Source organism: Chenopodium quinoa, unplaced genomic scaffold (genome assembly GCF_001683475.1).
Source record: "Chenopodium quinoa cultivar QQ74 unplaced genomic scaffold, ASM168347v1, whole genome shotgun sequence".
NCBI lineage: Eukaryota > Viridiplantae > Streptophyta > Magnoliopsida > Caryophyllales > Amaranthaceae > Chenopodium > Chenopodium quinoa.
The window spans coordinates 814,217-833,264 of record NW_018743977.1 but is presented as its reverse complement, the minus strand read 5'-3'; the positions used below and the strand labels follow the sequence as shown (position 1 = coordinate 833,264).

Genomic DNA, 19,048 nt, shown 5'->3' with positions numbered 1-19,048 from the left:
TAGTGCTTAAAAACTGAAAACCTGGCGATGAAAGCAGGAGTAATAGGGAAGTTGCTACTTCCCCGCAAGGAATATCTTCATCTCTGCATAAGCTAAATCGATTATCATTCTGAAACAGAACCACAACTACTGCGGACGAGCATGCAAACTGCCTGTGATAGACCTCGCCTGTTACAAAATTCTAAATTCTAAGGAGAATTTATCATAATGAAGTAGAAAATCATCCTGACACTAAACTTGTAGATAAACTAACCCCCAAATTGTTTACACTATGCTTACCATTTATCATGCATGAATTAATAACTCAATTGAACAGGCCTATAAAACATATTTTGAAATCACAGGAATGTAGGTTATGTAGCAACAATTATACATCCTGAAAAACACAATAGTTTAATTTTCAGCAAGAACAAGGGAGGCAGAGGGGACTAAAGAGTACCAGAAATCTGAATTAACAGCAAAACTGTAATAACAAAGTTTTACTGGCTTGGAAATTAGATGCCTAATTCTCAATTTAAGCATAACATTACCTTAAAGCATAATTATAATTACATACAATATCTAGGCAATTAGTACATCATTAAACAAAAGCCACCACCAACCACAACTAATTCTAAGTACTGCCAAATTACAAAAGATAAATAATAGTCAGCTTTTACCCTCATCTAAATTAAGCCTATATAATATCCAGATTACACATTACAAAATAGCTGAACATCATCAGTTAATTATCACCTAGCCAAACCTTCTCACAACAAGCTGTCTGCCTTGGAAGGCAGCCTTCTGAAGAAACTGAAGACCTGCGGTGGCAGTTTGCTCCTGAACTTTGGTGGCCTGAGATAGTATATCCCCCACAAAGCAACCACAGCCTTAATAGGAACCATATAGAACCCGATGGCAGCAAACAAGCACAATATCACAAACAAGAAAGTGGCTCTTGGATCCCTCCAACTCAACAATCCCTGAAATCGCTCTCCTTGAGTTGCCATATCTCCCACCACAGTTTGTATCCTCCCTGCTACACTTCGAAGCCTGTCATACCTCATCCTCACGAGTTCTGAACTCCTGGTTGAAGGAAAAGTATCAAACTCTTCATCGAGTTCATCAGGGTACACGTTTTCTGCATGTGAAAGCCTTGTGTCCATATGAGGAGGATGTCGAGGCCTAGACCTGTACCTCCATATCCCTACAAGTGCCATGTAAATAAGCATTGTAGGGATGATGAGCTCCGGAAAAGTGACCAGCAGAAGGTACACCAACACAAACAAGGAAGAGTAAACAGGTCTCTGCCAAGACCGGATTGCCTCAGCCCAACAAGCCATTCCAATCACGCCTGAAAGCACATTCATAAGCCTAAAGAAGTTGGCCTTGCTCTTCCTCATGCTCCACATGTGAGAGTCATGATCAAGCATGTATTCCACCACCTCACGGCCCAGAGCAGGCTCTGCTCGGCTAAATCGAGCAGTTACAACATTCATAGCTTGGTACCGGAGACTCTCTAGTTGGTTCACTGATAAAGGGTTCACATAATGCATCTTAGGAAGCAAAGGCATTGCATACATATGAAGCATATTTCCCATATTTTCACAAGAAAATCTCACAGCCAAGTGAAGCTCCCCCATTTTCTTCACTCCAGAAGCATGCAAAATTAAAAGAGGGTAAGAATGAGTATACACTCTATCAGTTTCCAGGGTAGAGAGCCTAATTCGAACCTTCCCAATACGCGAATCTCTTGCTCCTGTGGCAGCAGCAATGTTCTTATCAAGCCTGCAATTATCAAACACACCTACTGTAATCACCGTGCAAGGATCAAACACCTCCCAAGTGTACTGCTCATTCCATTTAGGCGAAAGTGAATCCACCACAGTCCTTGTCCGAACCCATTTCTGACCATATTTCGCGACACAATAAGCATCCGTCGATCCCCCTTTACCTTCCCTAATCTTCATTGGCATAAGCCCTGTTGCCCCTAATATTCCCATCTCAAGAACACCAATGTGAGGCTTCCAAAGCTGTTTTGCAGTAGGCCTAAGGTCACTGCTATACATCGTCGCCTCATCTAGAACATGGTACCCTCCATCCAATGTAGCTCGAATATGAATCCTCGACCCAAACCGACTCTTGGAAGGATCAGAAGGGTTACTGAATGCAAAATTCTGATTGTCAACATGGAACCACTTGGAGGGAACCGTCTTATCATCCCACCTCCTCTCAATAGCTGCCAACGGAAGAAGTAATCTCCCAACAACCTCCTCACGCCCCGGCATTATACGATCCTCCACCGATATCAACACATAATCCTCCAAAGGCTCAGGAACCACAAAGATCAAGTCCTCATTCCAAAAAGGGTTAGACACTGCTCTATTTGCACCAGCAGGGGAAACCTTAGTCCTCAAAACCTGATTCCCGACCTGAACCTTCACATAAAACTCCGGATACCTCATTATCGAACCACCCTTTTCCCCTAACACAATATCCTGCGCTTCAATCACATTCAACCTCAAGTACCACAGCTTAGGAGACAAGTATATCTTCGACTTTATCGAACCCAAACCATCAAGATGAACATTAGCCGCTTTCGAGTGCCAGGCCTCAGCAAAGGCCTCATCAGCTTGTGTTCCAAACCAAATTGAAATCATAACCTCACCTGCCTTGGACTTATCCCCTCTTTTATCCTCCATCCTATGCCATTGAGGTGCAAGCTGACTATCCGGTGGCACCCTTTTCGGCACCTCATTCAAATCAAACCAAACCCGCCCAATATACTCATCCTTCTCCCTCTCTTTAACAAACACTTCCACCATTGAAGACTGAATACAATCCTTCGAAAACGCGAAAACTTGATCCCATTCAGCATGATTATAACTCACCCTTTTCGTAACCCCTTTATAATTCCCTAATTTAACCTCACAAATCACCTCTCCTCCACCGAACACGGACAGCTCTCTTGCTTTCACAACCTTGACATACAAATACTGCATTTGCTCCACTAAATCATACGTCGAGCTCGTCTTATCCTTACTCTGTAAACCCCCTCCTAAATGAGGTCTCGTCTCCTTCAACGAATACTCATTCGCCAATATCATTCCATTCGGGTATATTCCCAAATTACCCCTCCCACCGCCCCCACCCATCGGAGGATTCTGAAGGGTAGTTACGACAACCGGCTTCAACTCACTCAACTCCCCACCTTTCTGCTGAACTCCGCCATTATTACCATTATTATCCCCCATTTGATTCTGCGCCGCCATTGCCGCTGAGGAATTCCCCCCTTTCTTCTTTCCCTTACCATTACTGTTATTATTGTTGTTGTTGTTATTGTTCTTGACATTGTTACCCCCAACAATTTGCACGTTATTCTCGCCACCATTCTTCGTAGAGCCAACATTATTAGAGCGGTTATCACTCGAATTGTTGTTGAAGTGAACGAGTTGTTTGGTATTAACAACAAGGTCATTTCGACACGAAACGTAAAGCTTCAAACTAATCTCACCCCTAACATGAGAAAACAAACTCCGCTTATCAAGACTATACAACTGCGCCATTTCTTCCCCTTCTTTGGCAACACTCGAACCCGAAATCCGAACTTTACCCAGAAAATTCCTGCTATTACTCGACCTTTTCTCGTTGAAAACATTCACTTCCAACGTTCTGTAAGGAAGATTAGCGACATCATTGAGGTGAAAAACAAGGGTTTCATTCCAAACAGGGTTTAAATCTTTGAATTTAACCTGGGTTTTTAGTCTCTGGTTTTCAAATTCTACTTCTACAAATGGAGATGATGAGCCTTCTCCATCTTTCGGCATTAAATTATGGGCTCCAATTACTTCTACTATGAGTTTTTCTTTGTTGTTCATCTTTTTTTTTTTGGAGGAGAGAGAAAATTGAAATGGGGTTGTGTTTTGTTGGTGTAACAGAGGAGGAGAGAATGCTTGTGACAGTAGAAAGAGAAGGAGGAAGGAGGGTAGGAGAGAGAAAATGGATGGTATTTTGAAAAAAATATTTGGTTAAGTACACGCGCGAGGCGCGTGAGAGAGTTGGAGAACCAATGGTTAAGCTAGAATTGGAAGTGTACGTTTTGTTTGTGGATGTAGTTGACATTTTGTGGTTTGGTCTTTGGCCTTAGTTACTGACTACTGTTACAAACTTACAATGTTATTAATTGCTATGGTGACGTGATCACGGATTAATGGCATAATCGAGTTAGCCAGTATAGGCATGAGATTAAATATCTCGTTTTAAATTATGAAGTATTCCGTACTTCTTTGTATATGAAGTAAGTATACCATGTATTTTCTTCTTTTTTTTTTTTTTTTTTTTTTTTTTTTTTTTTTTTGCAACTGTTTGAGTTTTCTACCATTCATATAATAGTATTGACTTGTATTACTAACTAATGTTTACCAAAATTTTGTCATGTAATATGTTATCTATTGGTTACAATTTTTTTCATCATAATATCACCATTTTATAGTTTATGCTAATACAAAATTAAAGATATTAATAATCAAAATTGTATATTGACAAGCGTGTATAGTCAAACTGTTGCAATTAAAAAACAAACAGGGGAGTAGAATTTGTATGTCCAATAATTGTATTAACGGTATGACATTAGGGCTGTTTCAAAAAAGAAAAACTACTTGTACAACCTCTTTATTCAACTTTTTTTTAATTAATAAAAAAAAAATTACTCAAAATTAAAGTTATAAAATCATATGATAGTAAATTATTTATAAGGCATGCTGCGTACTATATGTTTACATAAGGTTTACTTTAAGTATTCAATTAAAATCCCTATTGAAGCTATAAATACTTTAAACAAGTTATAAAAATTGCTAAAGTGATTAAGTAAAGCTATATGTTAATGATGGACTAATAATGGAGCCATAATATAGTCCATTTGTGCATGCAGTACATACAACAATTCACTATGCTTTTCACTTTTGTTTTTCTTTTTTTAATTCATTATTTCCTTAATAAGAAAAAAGGGAGTGGAAGAAGAAGATTACAAATCTGTATAAGTGTAAATAAATCCAACTGGAATACTGGATCAGCTGTTTGGACCAATGATACTCTAATTAAGTTTCTAAGCTTTTTTTCCTGACAGCCTAGTGCAATTATAGCGTAAAGAAAATATATTAATTGTTACATTTAATTTTTTACAAAGGCTAAACTGATCACAATTAGAATGTGAACTCCTAATAATACTCTCTTAATCCTAACGACTACTATTTCAAATTCTTCATGTTTTTAATCTTTTCAACCTTGGGAAAATTAGTACCTAATCAACCCTTACTTATATTTAAAAAAAATATATAAAAAAATAAAAATAAAAATCAATGTACATTTTTGTTACTGTATTTTTTTCTTCAGAATATCAATTCTTTTATACTCTGAAATTCGTTAAAGATAATCAAAGATATCAGTGAAAATTGTGTTTGTGACAAATATAGTTCAAAGAGTAATGAATATCAACAATTCCAATTCCCTTAAATTAATACGGAGTATTTAATACTCTGGTTATTAGACTTATTACGTGTATCTGCGTTGATGACTAGTGGTGTCAATTTAATACTTGGGCCAAACTCGGTGAGACCGGATTAGATTTATTTTAAATTTGAGTCATATTAGTAAATTATTACTCGTATGTCCATATCTACGAGTTGAAATTTAAATCAGATTGTTTCAACTTAGATCGAATTGAATTAATGACATTGATCATATCAATTTATGACACCTCAGTAATTTGATTGGAACAAAACACAAAACCTTGAAACGCAAGTACCATTCATTGTGTTGAATTTTGAAATTTAATTTCCTAGTATTAATATGAATTGAATACGAGTAAATAAAAAATCCGAAGTATGTAACAAAATCTAGAGTACAAGTAGAAGTGGGCTATTCGAAATAAAATCTGTTGCATGCAAAGTACGGAGTACTCTAACTAGGAAAGGATGAGATTAAATGCGCGCGTGGAAACAACAAAAGTAGAAGGGAGGGAAGAAGACAAAGCGCGCGTGCTAGAATCTGCAGAGAATCCAAAGAAGTGAGGTAAAAGGCGTGCATAGTACGAGGGAAAGACTGAAGACTGAATAGGGCGTAGTTATATTATATAAAAAGTGACAAGAGCAAAGAGAAAGAGTTTCTGGGTTTTGGTTTTCAATAAGTTGAGCTATTTTCGAGAATTTATGTTTGGTCTTCGCTTCCTCGAGGCGCGTGTTTCACGGACCCTTTTTTTTTTTTTTTTTGTGTCTGAAACCGTAGGTCATTGACTAGATCGTAAATAAAAGAAAAATACTCCCAACAATTTAGTGGATAAATAATCTCATGCCACAAAATCATTAAGAAAAAAAATGAATTTTATGTGACAATATGGTTAAAATAAATAAAAAAATATCTCAAGTAACAGTTTGGACAAAGAAACTCAGATTTATTTATGTAATAAATAAAAATTATTTATTACATTATATGACATTTTGATAAATAAATCAACAACTTTATTTAGTGAGCATCATTGTGAGAACTCGTTTTTAAGAAAAAAATATTGATTTGTTTACGAAAATATTATGTGATTATGTTTATCCAAAGATAAACATACTTTTTTTCTCATTTTGGACGAATACTCGTGGACACTACTTTATAGCACTGAATGGAATAATTTCAGAGTCAGTTACTCGAGGTTACCTCTATAACAATGAATGGAAAAGTTTTTCTTTTGCAAATACAATTACTCGATCCTACGTGGATATTATTCAAAAAATAAGTTTTTAAAATGACACAAAATAGGAATAAATTTCGATTTAAACAATTTTTAGGGAAATCGTTCCTTGAATATTAATTTCCACTTAACTTTTTCCAACCCCTTAGGAAATAAAAATTGGGTGATTAGGAATTTGGAGAAATATTTTTTATTTTTTTTATCAACAGAGTTATTTTTCTTTATCAAATTGTCGTTAGTGTTCACTTTTCTATTACCAATCTTGCAAGTTACCCTCAAATTTGTCAATATATATTCTATTCATCATGAGAATCCTGGTGTAAGTAAAATGTATTTTCCAAATCCAATCTTTTTATAATTTTTAATTATGAACAATTATAAAACATTAACGGTCAAAGTAATATTTTGAAGATCATCGAAAAGAAAATGGTGCAATTACTGAGTAATTGAGGAAGTATAATCGAATGAGGAAAGGAGGTAGAGAGAGTAATCGAAATAAAAAATTTAATTCACTTACTTATTTTTATACTACAAAAAAATTTCTCTACCCACACGAGTAATTGTATTTGCAAAAGAAAAACTTTTCCAAACTTGCTAAGTCGTCATTTAAACTTGTTATGATAAACTGAAAATTGTATTGTATGCATAATAAAAACATGTGGTGTGACCGTTTAAGTTTACATGGCACACAACTACACTACTTATCCAATCTAATTATTTCCATGTTTTTTTATATCCATCTATGCTTATTTCGTATTATACAATACACATAACAACCCTTACAATTTTTTTTTTGTTTTTAATCTGTGTTTGACTTGTTTTCTTTATCACGCTTATAAGCTTAAATATACCCACCCACACTCCACCCACACTCCCTAAGGACATATACAATGGCGGAGCCAAGGGGGGGTTGGCGTGGGCCATGGCCTTCCCCATGGCTGTAAATATTAATAAGAGATGGTTTAGCGAGGTTGCATTGTTCATTTTGTCTTTCTCATCTTAGGTTCGAATCTTGTCTGTTGCAATTTTTTTTGTTTATTTTGCTTTAGTGCCCTCATCACTTGTATGGAGTCGTAAATAAGTAGTACCCAAATTCAGGTCTTTGGGCATTTGCCTCTCTATTTCCAAAATGTATTTAACTAAATATTTTACTTTTGATAAAAATATTTAGTTTCAATAATTTAATTTATGTTGTTCTAGAATTGGAAATTATTGTATTTTATTTATTAAATTTATATTTTAACTAAGTATATATCAAATTGTTTTTGAATACGAATAAGATATGGGTACATTTATAAAATTTTGGCACCCCTAACAAAAAAATACTGCTCCGCCACTAGACATATATAAGCCTAACATGCTTTTATAGTCTATCAAATCCATCATACATTCCTTAATTCTGGTTGATAGTCTTATTTTTGGGTAGTCCATCATACATTCCTTAATTGGGCCTAACTTCTTTAATGGGTAGTTCATCATCACATCTCATTTTTATAAAATTCTTTTATAGCTTCAGAAATGGACTGCCCATTTACCATCTTTGCCCAATACTCTCCTGGGCCTTTTCTCACATTTACTGGGCCTGCAAGGCGCAAGCTGTCCATCAAGGTGCAAGTACAACAATTGTAGAGCTTAGAAAATTTGTTAACACTCCATAGCGAAATAAAATGCATAGAGAATGAAGGATCCGAATACGAGATCAAGTATTGGTATTGATATATAAATATAGCCATAATAAGAAATGGAGATAGTATGTAATTTTATTATCTTTGTAGAGAGTTTGGGAAATATGAATAGGTTGTGCATAGGTCTAAAATCGAACCAAACGATTTGAAATTTCCTTTTTGGTAGACTAAGTATTAAACCTATTAGTATTCTGATTGATGTAATTATGAACCTTAATTGACCATTTATTTCAGCTTATTATTTATCACACCATGCCGAATGCTAGTGGCCATCAAATTTTATGCGCATAGTGTGTGATTATGAAAATAATAGCGACATATATAGAGATTCATAATGATAATAAAGTTATCTGAACAAGAATTTTTTAAGTACAAGCTCTATAGCTTCGTGCATTGCACATTTGGCCATTTGCACACTATAAGCAGTTGAAGAAAACCAATCAAAAAACATAATGCAATCAAAGAATTATTCACATACTCTACGTTCTTCTTTTTGGTGAATTGTGAATTACTCGTAAGTGACAGGGCTTTTTTCTTAAAATTTACAAAAAAAATATTCAAATTCCTTACCTTATCTTTCCTCTCTCATCCTCTAAACAAACAAGCAGTAAATTAATCTAATAACTAATACTAAAACAAAACATTGCTAATATCATCAACTCCTAAACTATCATATGCGTCATTCTCAAATTAAAAAATTTCCCTCCAATTCTATGTATGATGTCATCAATTATTAATGATTGTTTATTTTTTATTTTTTAATCTACACATTTGACTTTGATACATAAGTGTCTACATAAAAATCAATTAACCAATTTTCCCTCCTAAATTATAGTTTCGCATACCTATTTCGTTTGATCATGGTTTCAATTTTTTTTAGTTACCTTAAATGTAAAATCAAATTCTAATCTTCATATACAACATTATGCAACAGATTATAAACTACGAGAAAGATAATTCTAAACGTGCATTGCACGAGAATATAACCTAGTTCATTAATAAAAACAGAACTGTCTCAATGAAAAAAATCGATTCATTTTTTACCCTTTGATAAATACCCTCTACTAAACCGCCCTATGAAACGGAGGTAGTAATAAAATTCTATTTCTATTTTTAAAAAGAGCGCGAGCCAATACAGTGATTGATATGAACTGATATATACGCATAAATTCTACCGCTCAAAAAACCACTTCAATTTTTTTGCTCTCAAAAATTACGAAAGAAAAAACAAAAATTCTCTGTTCTACTGTTCTAAAATCTTCGAAGAATTGTAAATTCAATGGCAAGCGAGAAGATAAAGATGGAGAAAGACGATGACAACAATGATCAAGAATCTAAACCCACCAACTCTGCTGTAAGTTTTTGACATTTTCTACTCTTATCATTAGAATCTTGCTGTTTTTCTTTGATTACCTCTCTCTATTTGTTTGCTGCATTTTCGATTTTCTGGGTTGATTGTATATTCTTTATAGCTTATTAATGGCAGATTATGAGAAAAACGTAAGTGGGTGTTTAATTTATTGGTTCATTCATTTTGACATTTTATACTCTTTATCACTACAATTTTGCTAGTAGTTTCTTTGATTATCTCTCTATTATATTCTGCATTTTCGATTTCTGGGTTGATTATACATTCTTTATTGCTTTTTAATGGCGGATTATGAGAGAAAATTAAGTGGGTGTTTAATTTATTGGTTCATTCATTTTGTCATATTGTAGAACAATTTCTGGGTATTAGTTTTACTGCTTAGTATATGAATCTTGGTTGTATAGTATGAAATTGATTACTGCATGTTGATTTAATGGGTTAATTGTACATTCTGAATCACTAAATAATGAATGATTAAGAGAAAGAAGTAAATGGGTGTTTTATTTGTTGGATTATTCAACTTGGCATGTCGAAGAACAAATTAATGAAACATACTTGCTGTCTATAATTTGTTGGATTTGTAGTTGTTGATTTACTTGAATTACTTGCTGTCTTTAATTTGTTACATTTGAAGTAGAAATCCGAAGTCAAGCTGATAAAGATTCTGGTTAGAACAGGCACAACAGCAGCTAGTGGCACCTACAAGGCCATTGCATCAGTTACAGCCTCGTAGTGGTTCCCTGATGCAACCAGGATTAAGTGCAAAACCTGTTATTGATCGAGCAGCAGCAAATAAGATTCTGAAGGATTTTGATTCCCTAAAACTATCTGGAGTATCAAGTTCACCACCAAGCCTAAAGCTTCAACCATTTGATGTTTATGTTGATGAGTCGGGATCTGTGACTGTATCTCCTGATGCAGGTATGCTTTAGAGCCTTATGAACTTTTATATTCGCCTTACTACTGATCTGAGGCTGTCACGGCTCTCTGTAAGGTTATGGTTGACAGGATATATATGTTTTACTTTTTGGGATCTGTTTGATAGTTGATCTGTACTAGTATGTACCTAATTGCTTTCTACAGGTACAGGCGTTGGTTCTCTTAAGAGAAGCAGAAGTAATTTAGCTGATATTTTGCACTCAAGTGCTTCTCAAGATGGTGAAAACAAAGGTGATTCTGATAATGCAAAGGTGCCTTCCGAGATAAATGCTGAGATAAATTTTTGGCAAAAACGAAGGAAAGAATCACAAGAAAATATGCAGAAGTTGATTCCTTCAGTTGATCCATTGCCTTCTACTGGTATAGTTATTAATGAGGGAGGTGGAAGTACTTCAAGTAATGTTTTGCTCTCGGGAGCTCAAGATGGTGAAAACAAAGATGATTCTGATAAGGCAAAGCCGCCTTTTGTTCCTCTGGCTCAAGGAACTGGGAGTGGTCCTGGTTCGAACTCAGGCAATACCACTGCTGGTGATGAGTCCAACAGATCAGTCAGCATAGCTGCAGGGGAAGTGTTATCTGCAACTGATACAGACATGTCAGAGTCTACTACAGAATCAGACGAAATACAAGGTGACAAGGAGAAATCTGATGCTTCCTAATATGGCAACACTCCAGGAAATTCCAGTGCGCGATAATAATTCAGTAGAAGAAGGTCTTGAGGCTTTCTCGGGCGATCTCTTTCACTTCTTGGAACCTTAATCCGGTGATAATATTTCAATTTTGTAGCTGAATTTTATGATGTCTATAGCTGAATTCATACTGTTCTAGTGCTACCAGATGGAATTGGCTGAAATTTGTTACAGGAAGTCATAAGTATATATAGGAGAGTATACAAAACCAGTATTACAGTACATAGTACAGGATCTATCTAGCATTTACATGATTTTTTACTGCAAATAAGTGTGTTTTTCATGGAATAAGGAGTCTTTTAGAATGTAAATACACAGAAGAAAACTAGAATGTGAATGATTCTCAATTAGCATGTATGGTAAAAACTGAGTTTCTGCCTTTGTTTGGATATCAATTAGGTACACCCTTGCATAATTCTGCCATTTATTTCCTTATATTATAAATCAGTGAAAGCAGTTTATGCATTATGAAATGATGCATCTTCATTTATTAGCCAAAAGGGAGATGAGTGAAGTTTTGGAGACTATGGTTAGGGCTGTGCGTAGGTTTAAAATCATACTCGAACTAAAAGACTATGATGCATATATGAAACATCTCGTCTGTTTAATTTATACTCGAACTAAAAGACTATGATGCATATATGAAACGTCTCGTCTGTTTAATTTATATTCGAACTATGATCTGATCCTAAAAGTATTTTGATTGATCTTACTTTTTGTACATTCAATGCTTTATGACCTTCATAGGAATTCATTTATTTCCTTTTCAATTTTTTGTCCAAGTGTCGCTTGAGGTTTTTTTTTTTTTTTTTTTTTTAACCAAATTGTCCCGAAGACTAATATATATATATATATATATATATATATATATATATATATATATATATATATATATATATATATATATAAAAGCCAAATTGTCACTAGTGTTCATTCTTTTTTTACCTACCTGGTTAGTTAGCCTCAAAACTATCAATAAATATTATGTTCATCAGAAACCCCGGTGTAAAATAATATTTGGAGATCATCAAACAAATTGTGCAATTATTTAATAATTAAGGAAGCATACTCGAATGAGGGAAGAAGGCACAGGAAGTAGTTGAAATAATTTTTTTTAATTGATTCTCTTTTTTTCTATACTCGTAGAAGTAATTGTATTTGCAAAAGGAAGACATTTCAAAATTACCTAAGTTGCCAATTAAACTTGTTATGATAAATTAAAAATTGTATCGTGCATAACACAAAAATGTGATGTGACCTGTAAGTTTACGTGGCACACAAGTGATACAAACTAAACAAGTATTCATAAGTTTACATGGCAAACAAGTGATACAACTAAACAAGTACACATTCTAATTATTTCCTTATTTTTGATATTCATTTTGCTTATTACACAACACATATAACAACCATTTGCTTATTACACAACACATATAACAACCCTTCAGAGTATGTTATATTAATCTGATTTTCACTTATCTGAACTTATCTTAACTAATTAGAACGTATTTGAATTTATTTTAGTTGTAATTTGAATTTGTGTAACCCTTATTAGATCTTATTTTTTCTGAACTGGATTTATTTGAACTTACTTTTTCTGAATTGAACTTATCTTAACTTAACTTATTTGAATTTATTAGACGTGAAATAAGTGAAAATGAGATGTACAGAATAGACCCTTAATCAGAGCTTTGCTTAGTAATGCATGTAATATATGTTATGTTTTTATTTTATAATTTTTTATTTATTTGTAAGGATAAGGGTTTTGCCGGGCCGGATGCTCTCACAAATCCACTCTGACCCAAGTTAGCGAGTTAAGCCCTTTAAAATCCCCTCCTCAAAGAGCTTCTATTGGGGTTTCATCCCCAAACACACTTTAACGTCCTTAAGGACATAGACAAGCTGCTTTTATATACTTGTTTGTATGCAAATGACCCATCAATCCATCATATATTCCTTAATTCTTGTAAAATTAAATATACTCCCCCAACACACCATAAGGACATAGACAAGCCAAACATGCTTTTATTTACTTGTTTGTAAGTTCAACTTTGTATGCAAATGACCCATCAATCCATCCACATTCCCTTAATATAATTCTTGTAGATAGAGTAATTGGGCTTAATAGTCGATCATTACGAGAGTGCACTTGCCTTTTTGGATCTCATATTTATAGAATCTTTTATGTCTTTGCCCAATACTCTCCTAGCCCTTTTCAACTGCAAGCTGTCCATCGATGTGCAAGTACAACAATTGTAGAGCCGGGAAAAGAAATGTATAGAGGATGGAGGATCAAACACGAGATCAAGTTTGGCTAACATATAACACATACAAAATTTTATTATCTTTGTGGGGGAGTTTTGGGGACTATGAAATATAATTAGGGTTGTGCGCAGGTCTAAAATTGAACCAAAAGACTAGAAATTTCATTTTTGGTAGACTAAGGATTGAACCTAAGTGTTCTGACTGATCTAATCATGGACCTCTATGGACCACTAGTGGCTATTGCCCCTCATTGACCATTATCTCAGTTTATTGTTTATCGCCATCAAATTTTACGTGCATATGTGTGATTACCATCTTGAAATACAACCATATATATCCAAAATAGCAACATAGAGATTCATAAATTGATGGAAATAAAATTATCAAAACAAGAATTTATCAAGTACAAGCTCTACCATGTCAAAAAAAAAAAAGTACAAGCTCTATTTTTTTTTTAAAAAAACAAATCAATTCATTAATCAAAAGCCATACGACATCTACAAATGAAATCTAAATCAACAAATAGATAAAATTGAATCAAATAAGAGTTTCCTTCATCAAAGCTACGATCGTTGAATAGATCTTGCACTGCGGTACATCTCTCGCACACATCGCTGGAATACACAGCCTTTTCGGAGAGACGGTCTACCGTTTTGTTGTAGCCGTAAGGATAATTTTCATCTGATTCACTTGAACGCCTTTGAGGATTTGATAACTGTTGCGATCCCGGACAACTCTTTACCAACGAACTGATAATAGGGCAAAAGATGATTACCTTTTTAATAAACCCTAACACACACAAATTACAAGCTCTATATGCATTGCACATTATAAGTAATTGAAGAAAGCTAATAAAAAAACATAATATAATCAAAGAATTATTTACATAGTTCTTCTTTTTGGTGAACTAGGGTTGTTTCACGAAGCGATATTATTGTAGCTACTGCACATGATCGAAAGTTGTGACTTTTTTTTGGCAAATGTGTACGCTTCTTTGTTAGACGAATGAAAAATTGTAGATTAATTAGTGAGCGTACAATTGATAAAAAGGATTGAATTTTGTCACAAAAAAAAAAAAAAAAAGGATTGAATTTATAATTTATTTATTCAGTTACTAACTAAACTGGTTTTTATTGTATATGCATTGTGTAAGCAAATTTCACTTTTGAAATGGGTTTGCCTGAATGTTAACATGGAACAGATATAATCGGTTTGCCAGAATGTGTATGTTAAGGGGTGTTATATTGTTGATATCCCATTTAGTCCATTTGTAAGGAGGTTTATACACAATAATACAAGTTGATAGTACCATATACAATAGCGAATTAAGAGGTAAGTGATTAACCATAAAATATTTTAAGCTCAACATAATTTTCCTAATCGATACTCTCTCCGTTTCACTTTGTTAGTTCTATTTGGAATCAATCACTTACAATAAGAAAAGGAGGAATCCTATTAATTTGGAATTTGATTGTAGCTTTGTAATTAATATTTTGTCTTTTCCTGTTTTATTTATGGGAATTGGCAGTAATTAGTAGCCTATAATAAATTTTGATTGGAAGAATTTGCCTTGTCAGCAATCCACTAGCACATATATTAACCAATTAGAATTATTTGACTTTTAAACACCTAATAAGATGTAAAGTATGTGGCTGCAGTGTCGAAACGGTTTTGCACTCAATCTTTGAGTGTAAGTATGCGAGAGAGATTTGGAGATATAGCGAGTTTGGGGACCTACTTCATGAATGTGCTGAGACATGTATTGCTGATATGTTGTGTTGGTTTGCAAAGAAGGTGAGCAAGGAGCAATTGAGAGTCTTCACATCTCTATGTTGGGCAGCGTGGCATTGCCGAAACAAGCACATTTTTGAAGGGCCAGGAGGAATAAGAGCGGTTGAGATGGCTAGGGGTTTCGTGCTATTCTCATCTGATTATGGGCTATACAATTCGAAGCTAAACGGTGGAGGACCGAGAACATATGCTTCAGCCAGTTTGTGGTCTCTACCCCCTGCTGGAGTAGTGAAATTGAATGTTGATGCTCATATCAGGGAGGGGATTGGGGTCCAGTTTGGTGTTTTGATTCGAGACAACCATGGGGGGTTGTTAGCTGCTGCAGTGAAGCATTGTGAGGCACGGTGGTCACCGGATATGGCGGAGGCTGGTGCTATGAGATACGGGGTTGAGCTGGCAAGAAGGCTGGGGTTCGAGAAGGTGGTTCTGGAAAGTGATGCACTTACAACAGTTCGAGCAATCCAGACGAGGCAAGTAGGGGCTGCACCTATTTTTCTTCTATTTGATGATGTTCTGAAGATGAGCAATGATTTTTCTTTTTTCTCTTGCAATCACGTTAAACGAACAGGGAATACGGTAGCCCACTTTGTTGCTAGATGGGATACTAGTACTTCCCCGGAACGGGTTTGTATAAATTCTTTTCCCCAAAGCCTACAAACTTTGGTGGAACTTGATTTAATTTAATTCCGCTCGTTTTTTGCTCCAAAAAAAACACCTAATTAGATTAATTATTAACAGATTATGAAAATTATTCACCCTTGAATAATGCTAAGAATATATTTTATATGGGTATATCATTTTGAAACGCCCAAAATAGTATATGAGACTAACAAAGTAAAACGAAGGGATCATATTTTGAAACATAAAAGCTAAGTTTATTTATAAAAATAATAAAAAAAAAACCATTTTTTCCCTCATCGGTTTTGGTATATTCAGATTTTTTTTGGCTAAAATATAATACAGTGATATATTTGAAGGGGGACTATGACAAGAACTAATGAAAATGAAGTTTTACCTTGACTAAAAGTTAATAATCTACCTTTAGAATAACCCTATAATCCTATATCTTCCTACAATTGAATCAAAATTTAAAATAAATGAAACCTTAAGCCCAAGCTCCATGAATATGACAACAAGATTTCAACTGTAGTACTCTATTTTGCCACCCAATTCAAGTATTACACCAGTACAAGGACATTACATCAAAATTTCTCTTTTATTCTACGGTACTTTCGTTGCTCAATCTCAGCTCATGTACTGGACATGAGTAAAAGTCGCTTCCCGAGCTTTCTCTCCACCATTGAAACCATTTTCGATAATCCACTATTCTAGAATTTCAGCATACAACGTTTCATTAAATAGCAACCATTTTACTTCTAAGTGTTCCGACTGATAATCTATGAGCCCATATCTCCTCTGGCAACCATAGTGAGTCATCACTCTCTATTATTAGTATAGAAAGTATTTCAGATATAAACAATAAAGCATAATATAAAGATTCTGGAGTAGGTATCTATTATTAGTAGTTTGGGCATTAACCACGACACCCTAACTCACAAATTGCACTACTGTTGAAAATAACAGAGCACAAATCCATAAATAGATCTAGTAGTTTAGGATTTACCCTCCAGCAGAAGAATACAACTCCAAGTAGAAACAAAGTTGCTTTCCTGAGACTGAGGGAATTCCGAGTTGGTTGACAGCAAGTAAAACATTTACCTGCTGATTTATAATAAAAAATAAAATTAGGGGAAGAATTACCTTAATTGGTGACATTGGCCATTAACAATAACATGATTAAGGAAAGTAGAAACTCGGTCTAGAACAGGAAGAGCTAAATAAGGGAACTGTAATGGTCTAAGAACAATGTACAACACAAAAAACACAGCTACCCAACCGAGCACACTTAAATCCCAAATCACGTTGTGGTATTTACACAACTCATATTCAGAGAAAGGTATTGCAAGAGCAGCTTCTATCTAGCAAAGAACATTTATAGTCAAGTAAGGCTATCCTAAACATCATATTTGGCCGTTAATCTCTCAAGTTAAAAATATTTATGAATTATAATTATAAGCTAAGATTAGGAGGTATTTCCCAAATAACGTTGATCCTAATACGTAAACTCCCTACGTTTCCCCTCAGCACTTATAATGTGTATCAGTTTTCATATCACCAATGTGGGTTTCATTCTTCTTATCTTTATTCTTTTCATTTTCCATCTTTTTATGCTTTTCTGGGTTATGAAAAAGGTTTTTTCGCTTCAATTTCTTTGACGAATCAACAAGCTAGACCAATCACACTGACGTGGATTTAAACCCCTTAACTTAATAAAGAATCTAAAATCACACAAGTAACACCCAATTGAATCAAAGGTCTTGTCTTTCGAACCCGAACTCGAACTCCAACACCCAATTGAATCAATTTTATGTGGTGGTGTGTTGAAATTCCAATGTCTAATTGTCTATCAAATGAAATGGGAATGAAGCAAGTGGTATAATAGAGTGATTTTCCTGGGCAGTAGCAAAGTGGGTCAATTCTTGCTATTTGTAGCTAAAAACAGGCATTTGGGTAAAGTTGTTTAAGTTGAGGATTGAAATTTGTATCATCTGTTTTGATTGGTAGGTTTGAAATTTGTATGGTTTCCTTGATGTATAATGATTTTATCACCTAGGTTCTGTTGTGTAGTGCTATACTGCACTAAAGGTTGGCCGTGAAAAACAACACAAGAGTCGGCTAAATGGGTAGTTCAATTTCCATGTTTGATTCTCTTTTTCGCCTCTGAACTAGTTATATCTTATAAGCTCATATCATTCATTACTAGACTCTTATCTATTGTTTAGGGGTAAAATTTTCATAACAAGACTATTTTTGAAAATTGAGTGCTACTAGCTTTATTTAGGGGCTTATCTTTAAAGTTCCTTTTTTTAGAGGGGAAAAACCCATTAATCTTTGTTCATGAATCTTTATGTGATTTGAGAAATGAAGCTATATTATCTTGTTCAATTCCATAGCATATAATAGGGCACATTGCGTTGATAGCAGGTATGATATAGCACCAGAAAAGTACTTCAGGCAACAAGAAGGCTTTGGAGTGTTCCGTGCAGCTGGGAATTACATATTGGAGCAGGGTAAAAGTGCGCAGGGGAGTCACACATGGAAGTGTGAATGTGCAGAGAAACTTGATCTACGAGTTTCATGTGTTAGTTTTCTACGTATATAAAGGAGGGAGCCCCAGTTTCTGAGGAGCTCTTTTGTTCTTCATAATGACATTTTGGAAAATAATGTGATGTTTTTCATTAATGTGATCCGTCTATGTGTCATGAGTGGAACTATGTGATCTTGACACATACCCCATGAGGAACAAAACAATGAGGAACAAGGAATTACCCTATAAATAGTTAGCTGAAATTTGTATATGTGACTTGACGTACTAGGATACAAACACCCTTATTCTAGGGTGTGTGTTGTGATTCTAATGATATATACAAACATAGAAGTATATTCAATTCTCCTAAATGATGTTGATCCATATTTAAATTGATGTTTAGAGAGCCACATGAGCGGAAAGCTTGAGCTATCTCCCACCCTCTAT

At 34.6% G+C, this 19,048-nt stretch overlaps 2 protein-coding genes across 2 annotated transcripts; one reads left to right on the top strand and one right to left on the bottom strand.

Annotated features, from left to right (window-relative positions):
- Positions 1 to 488: 488 nt before the first annotated feature.
- Positions 489 to 4,767, bottom strand: LOC110689674 (FT-interacting protein 1-like). The gene has a single exon (XM_021866450.1). It carries the CDS (start codon positions 3,855 to 3,857, stop codon positions 750 to 752), a length of 3,108 nt encoding a protein of 1,035 aa, XP_021722142.1. The 5' UTR covers positions 3,858 to 4,767; the 3' UTR covers positions 489 to 749.
- A 6,601-nt stretch (positions 4,768 to 11,368) lies between these two features.
- Positions 11,369 to 18,676, top strand: LOC110689847. Its single transcript, XM_021866680.1, has 5 exons — positions 11,369 to 11,428; positions 11,517 to 11,581; positions 15,321 to 16,077; positions 18,142 to 18,197; positions 18,499 to 18,676. The coding sequence occupies exons 1-5, from the start codon at positions 11,369 to 11,371 to the stop codon at positions 18,674 to 18,676; spliced, it is 1,116 nt and encodes a 371-aa protein (XP_021722372.1).
- The last annotated feature ends 372 nt before the right edge of the window (positions 18,677 to 19,048 follow it).

Bases quoted from the DNA above. Each gene is read 5' to 3' on its own strand.
- LOC110689674 (XM_021866450.1), bottom strand. From the start codon at position 3,857: ATGAACAACAAAGAAAAACTCATAGTAGAAGTAATTGGAGCCCATAAT.
- LOC110689847 (XM_021866680.1), top strand. From the start codon at position 11,369: ATGGCAACACTCCAGGAAATTCCAGTGCGCGATAATAATTCAGTAGAA. The intron at 11,429-11,516 runs GCTTTCTCGGGC...TGATGTCTATAG, and splicing joins CAGTAGAAGAAGGTCTTGAG to CTGAATTCATACTGTTCTAG. The intron at 11,582-15,320 runs GTATATATAGGA...ATGTGGCTGCAG, and splicing joins TTTGTTACAGGAAGTCATAA to TGTCGAAACGGTTTTGCACT.